At 35.4% G+C, this 6,641-nt stretch overlaps 1 protein-coding gene across 1 annotated transcript; it reads right to left on the bottom strand.

The window, feature by feature from the left end:
- Window positions 1–1,500: 1,500 nt before the first annotated feature.
- LOC142607285 (asparagine synthetase [glutamine-hydrolyzing] 1) lies at window positions 1,501–6,222 on the bottom strand. Its single transcript, XM_075778729.1, has 13 exons — window positions 6,015–6,222; window positions 4,867–5,005; window positions 4,328–4,423; window positions 4,006–4,147; window positions 3,658–3,848; window positions 3,374–3,535; window positions 3,201–3,281; window positions 2,883–3,104; window positions 2,660–2,794; window positions 2,485–2,565; window positions 2,320–2,406; window positions 2,102–2,209; window positions 1,501–1,991 (listed from the first exon to the last, which is right to left on the bottom strand). Exons 1-13 carry the CDS (start codon window positions 6,092–6,094, stop codon window positions 1,752–1,754), a joined length of 1,764 nt encoding a protein of 587 aa, XP_075634844.1. The 5' UTR covers window positions 6,095–6,222; the 3' UTR covers window positions 1,501–1,751.
- Between the last annotated feature and the right edge of the window lie 419 nt (window positions 6,223–6,641).

Below are 6,641 nucleotides of genomic sequence, written 5' to 3'. Positions count from 1 at the left end.
ACTTTCGTATAAAATTTAATAATTTATATTGAAAATGAAACTTTTTAAGAATTTTAGTATGAAAATGGTAAAATTGAATTTTATTTTATGAAAAATCGCCATTAAACATAATTTTGATTGAAAATACTAAGCCTTTTTTTTTTTTTTTTTTTTTTTTGTGTTGGGTGTGTGTATATATATAACTTATCAAATAAAAAAGTGTATATATGTGTGTGTGTATATAATAAAAAAAGCATGTGTGTATATATATGTGTGTGTGTGGAGGGTTATCTTGACAAATATGTTAGTGCCACAACTTGGCCCCCTAAAACAAAAATTCCTGGCTCCGGCCTTGACTATGTGGGAGAGGTTTACGGACTTACAACAACAGTTTCCCTATTTGAATCTTGAGGACAAGATTCACCTTCAAGGATAAGGGAATGTTATGCCCTAGACAAAGCTGGACAGCCAAACCACGTGGTTGATACAATTGAAGTCATGCAGAAGTTACCAAGTTATTGAGGATTTGAATTCCAAGGGCTATTTGGTTGGAGATTTTTAGTGTCGTCCTTTAAAATGATGTGAAAAATGTGATTTAAAAAGTTTGGTGGAAACATGTGTTTACAGTATTCATAAAACAAAAAATGTGTTTAATACCATATTTCAAATAATATGTTTCGGTGTGTGAAAAAATATAATCATGTGTTTGATATATGTGTGTTTTATTTTCAAAAAGCTGACAAGCACAGTACAATTTAATATTTTTTATTTGAGGTGAGAGAAGTCGTTGTTCGTAAACTGCAAACTGGTAATCAAGTGGGCTCTATGGTTTTCAACATATTTACAAAAGTGTCATTAAGCAACATTGCTTGAAAACTAAAAACTGGTAAGAAGATTTTTCTAAATTCAATGTTTAAACACCCTAAAATAAGCAATGTAACTCAAACACTCCAGTAAAAAATACTCTTACTAAACGCATTGTTTTTTTTTTTGGTTTACAATTTTTAGTGTTTAAAACACTGAAAATTGTTGTTCAAACATCCTAAATAAACAAAATTTATGTGTTACGTTTATGTTCTATTAGTTCAATTTGATTGCAATAAGAATTCCTATTATTTAGGAGATTTGAGTTGGTTATTTATTAGGATATTGTTTAGCCAATTGTTATGGCTATTTGAATTATCTAGTAATCATTTACAATTGCTGTCAGAAGAAGCTGTATTTAAAATTGCAAGGAAAGAAGTAAAAGGCAAGCGGAAATTAATCTTAATTCTCTTCTTTTCTTGCACGTTCAGGAGGTTGGTTGCCTTATATACAACCAAAATTATCTTTTATCAGTGCTATTTACCTAAAACTTATCATACACATTCAGAATATGGTAGTGCGAGATGCGACGAGGCAAGCAAAACCCGCCCTTGCCCCCTTGTCTTTTCGAGGCAGGAAAAACCCATGTAAGACAAGGTGGAGATTTTTGCCATCCCTATTTAGAAATGACTGATAAACGTAACCACAACATTCCACTTATCACAGATAAAAGAAGGAAGATTTCCCACCTTTTCTTTAAAATAACTCAAATATATTCGTAGCACACTTCAAAAGCATGTCTTAGGATAGAGAAAGTACAATATATTGAACACACATTATCTTTACAAGACCATAAAATACTTTCCTAACATTATGTATTCCCTTTATATAGCAGCGTATGCAAAGTCTCGTAATTGCTTAAACTTATGCCTCAAATTTGGATATGGTCCTGATCCCCATCAGAACTATTAACTCTGGATTGCAACTCCGGGAGTGCTAACTTCCATCTTCAGAGGTACATTACCAATAATCTCTGGTATGCTGTTGCTGGCAGAGGGAACCTGATTATCATAAGCTGAAACATGGACTCCTAAAGCTGCCCTTCCAGAAGGATCAAGATTGGTTGACCATGTAGCATCCCACTCAACAGCTTTAGCAGTGCTGCAGGCTATACTTGCACCACCGGGGACACTCAGCCTAGCTGAATTCTACAAAAACATAAGAGTAATGAAGGAGGTAAGCATAACCAAGTTGGTTCACAATGTCATCCACATAATATATTTATCTGCTGGGTAAAATAACTTTGATTTAGTCACACCTGTGGGAAGAACCTCTCAAAAATCATCCTGTAGTAGTAGGCTTCTTTTGTGATGGGAGTGTTATGTGGGTAAATACGTTCAGCATTAAGCATCATCTTATCATTCACCTGAAAGTACAAGTTGAGCACTATTCATCAACCACGGTAGTTTTATCACATCATGTAGATTTCAATTGAAGATGAAAAAGAATAAAAGAAACAGAGAGTAGCCAATATACATGTTGAGCAGCATGTGCTTTAAGGCCGTCAATCCAGCTGTATCCAACTCCATCACTGAATTGTTCTTTCTGCCTGTACAAAATGTGCTGCACGGGATCAAACAAGACATGTTAGTTATGTAGTTACCGAAAGAATAATTAAAGTGGGAAGTCATTATGCAATACCTTTGGCAGATAGGGACGCTCTTCGTCATCAAAGGCCTTCCTCAGAACCCATTTCTCAATACGTCCTTCTCCCTTTTTAATCTGAGAGATGGATTGAAATATGGTAAAACTCACGTGTAAAAAAAAAAAAAGAATGAAAAAGGCAAACCCAATTTATTGAATCTCAATTCCATACCATTTTCCACTCTGGGTCAATAGCCATTGCAACATTAATGAATTCTTTGTCTAAGAAAGGGACTCGAGCTTCCAGTCCCCAAGCAGAGGTTGATTTGTTAGCTCTTAGGCAATCATACTGGTGGAGTGCCTTAATCTGCATACAAGAACAAAATGATACCAATTATCTCTCACAATACAATCACGTGGATCAGTAATCTATGCAGAATAACAGGTTGTAGTACCTTTCGGCATGTTTCCTGGTGGAACTCTTCCTTGTTGGGTGCCTTGTGGAAGTACAAATACCCACCAAATATCTCATCTGAACCTTCACCAGAAATCACCATCTTCACCCCTAATGATTTAATTTTACGTGCCATAAGAAACATAGGGGTGCTTGCTCTAATGGTCGTTACATCATATGTTTCGATATGGTAGATGACTTCTTCAATGGCATCAATGCCATCCTGCCACAATTCAACAGACAGGAGGTTTACGTTTTTGCATAGTCATTAACCTAAGGTCAAACTCTTGAGCATAAAACACTAATTTCGAATTTGTACCTGAACAGTGAAGTGGAATTCATGATGAACAGTACCCAAATAATCTGAAACTTCTTTTGCAGCCTTCAAATCTGGTGAACCCTGATCATGAGAAAGTCGGATCAATATGAAATTAAAAGAAGCTTCTTGAGGGCTGCTCTAAAATTTGTCATTAATAAAACTTTAGAACTCACCTCCAGGCCCACACAAAAAGAATGGAGTTGTGTTCCCCATTGCTTGGCAGCCTTTGTTCCAGCCAAGTGGCGAGCAGTGATAGAGGCAACCAATGATGAATCCAGACCCCCAGAGAGAAGAACGCCAAAAGGTACATCAGTCATCAGCCTCTTGATCACAGCCTGAACATATTAAATTGTACACAGAAAAATCAGCTAAAATTACAAAAGTTCCTGCTTGCTTTCTGGATTTTGCAAACTAAAATCTCAAATCCTCTAGGACAAGAAGAATTCGCGTTTCTCACATTTTCAAAAGCACGTCTGAGCACAAGTGGATCATATGGGGTAGATGGAATAGCCTCAGAGAACCAAAGAGGATTATACCATTGCTTTAGTCCACCTAATTTGCTAGAGTACAAGTGACCAGGGGGAAAGCACTCAAAATGTTCACAGTCATCGTTCAATCCTTTAAGTTCTGATGATATCCAAATGGAGCCTGAAAATATAGCATAGTGGGAGGATAAAATTGAAGTTACTAACATCAAGTTCAATTCAATTCGAAATTGTGCACAGAACAGAACAGAACAGAACATAGATATATCTATCTATGACCATGACTGTGCTCATAAACCAGAACCGTTTTGAAACATTACCGTCAAGGCCCCAACCAATATAGAGGGAAGTGATCCCAATAGCATCACGGGCAACAATGAAGCTGTTGTCGCGTGTATCCAGTAATACAAAAGAAAACATTCCATCCAACATGTCCACAAAATTGTCCCCATATTCCTCATACTACATACACAGATTAAGGAAGACTGTTAATATTTGTAAAACAAGAACTAATATCATAGGTCATAATTCAACATGAAACTATCATTCATATGTATATATATTTTTTTATTTAAAAAAAAAAAAAACATGTTTCACATGATCAATCGAAATGATATGATATGCCAAGGTTAAGCCACCCACCAGGTGTGCAATGACATCGCAATCACTGCCTGTGCGAAACGTGTGATTTGTTAATCGCTTCCTCAGATCTTCATGATTGTAAATTTCACCATTGACCTGATGTTCAATAGAAACTTCATCAATAAAATAAAACTATTGAATATAGATTAAATTGATCTAACTATAGAACGATATAATTCATACTCCATTATTACCTACTAATGGAAACAAAATTAAAAAGAAGAAAAAAAAAATGTATGGTAAGAACATATTTATTCTTTTACAAAATAGTTACGAAAGTTGTATTAAGTTGTCAATGAATTTGGCACGGAAAGTGCCTGACCAGTTGATACACTTTTTAGCAAATTCTTTTTTTTTTTTTTTTTGAGAAAGAAGACTGTCAAAATTTATTAGCCAAAATGGGCGAAGAGAATAGAACAAAGGTGTGGAGGAATATTTTCTTACCACACCGACAAACCCCAAACATGTTTCAATTTATGAAAAGGGCCAAAACACAACAGCTCTTAACGTTATGAAAGGGACAGTTAGAAAGCACAAACCGTCACAACAATTGACTTGTCCTCATTGAAGAGAGGTTGATCACCGGAGGCAGGGTCAATAATTGCGAGGCGTTGATGAGCCAAATAACAATCACCATGTTGGTATAGACCACTCCAGTCTGGGCCACGATGCTTCAATCTATGAAAGGACAAAAAAGAAAAAAGAAAAAAGAAAAACAAAGATCATTTCAAACTGGAATAGTACAACCCAAAGTGACCAATCATCTTTTACCACAAGCACTTTTTTTGTTTTTTTTGCTGAATATCTTTTACCGGACGTTACTATGTCTATATTAATCATTGCACTCTGTCATGGACCCGCATCCCACATGGTTTATCATTATTAGATGCTTATCTAATCTAATGAATATTTAATTTAACACACTTATCCCCATTATAAGTAAAAAATATATATACAAATTAAACATAGGTGCCCCATATGACAACAAAGTTAATGGACACTAGGAAATTTGCTCAATCAAAATTTTCCCAACTGAGTGAACTTTCTCTGAGGGGTAGACCATACATCATGGTCTGGTCAGGATCACAAGTTCATGGATAAAATTATTGCAGGGATTGTAATTAGTTCAAACACTGACACAATATTCCCCTTTGGAGCAATATTTTCAGATAACTATGGGGCTTTTTTTTCTCCCTTGTCTTTTCAATTATGTAATAAATATTTGGCTTTTCCTCCCATATGTTGCCAATATTAAATTACGTTCAGGTGCATCCAATTTCCATACTACATATAGATCAGAGCCTGAAAGTGACATGGAACAGGAGTTTAAGCTAGAATATATTTTTATGAACTCAAATTAAAAGCTCATATTAATAAATAATGTAAAAGCTATAGCAAAACTAAAGAACCAATTAAATTTAAAGGGCTTGCCTAGGAAAATTGAAATTCTCAATAACAAATAAAATCTCTAAAGTCAAAGAAAGAAAGTTGCAGTAACATTAAGTTTCACATACAAACAAACTTCACACCTTTATCTAGATTGCACTTAAAAGTCTCAAAAGAAGTTGGAAAACGAGTACTTTTATTTTGTGTTTATCTTGTTATAAAAGAACCCATTAATGTCTAGAACATGTTATAAGAAAGTCAAGGAGAAAAATATATGGAGTTTAAGGAATAAATATTTTGCCTGCGTGAAAGCTCGAGGACTCGAACTCTTTTGGCTTGAGAGTCATCTGAGCATCCAAGAACAGCAAGTATACCACACATTTTGAGTTCAACAAAAAGAAATTGGAAGAAAGGAAAAGGAGAGAAAAGAAAGCAAGAGGTGGTGAGTGGATGTGAGAGAAAATATCACACGTATTATTTATGCTTGAAGGTGTAAGTTCACCGCATCACAAGCCACGTATTTATAGGGGCAGGAGCTCTCAAAATAGGCCAAACAGGTCACTCCAAACGACACCGTTTTTAATTGCTTTCCTTCCCTCAATTGATTTTTGGACTTTTGGTGCTTTCCTCCGGGACCCACTTCCAATTATCGTCTTTGTTTGTGCCAAGCGTTGTGATATAATTAGCTGTTCATATTTTTTTTCTTCAATCCAAAAAAGAAAACTGCTTCTTTTCTTTTCTTAAAATGAAGATCCAATGCTCCAATTTTCACGGCAAGGTTTATCCGTTTTGCAAGTGTTGACGCTGAGTCAGCTGAGCTTTTTTAAATTGACTAAACAATTTTGTACACACTGATTTCAACTATCAACGTGTCAGTTACTAGGATGGAGGGCCCTCAGGTTATGTCAGCGTTGCTGACATGCCTCTC

Source organism: Castanea sativa, chromosome 8 (assembly GCF_040712315.1).
Source record: "Castanea sativa cultivar Marrone di Chiusa Pesio chromosome 8, ASM4071231v1".
Lineage (NCBI taxonomy): Eukaryota > Viridiplantae > Streptophyta > Magnoliopsida > Fagales > Fagaceae > Castanea > Castanea sativa.
This window is presented reverse-complemented; position numbering and strand designations above follow the sequence as displayed.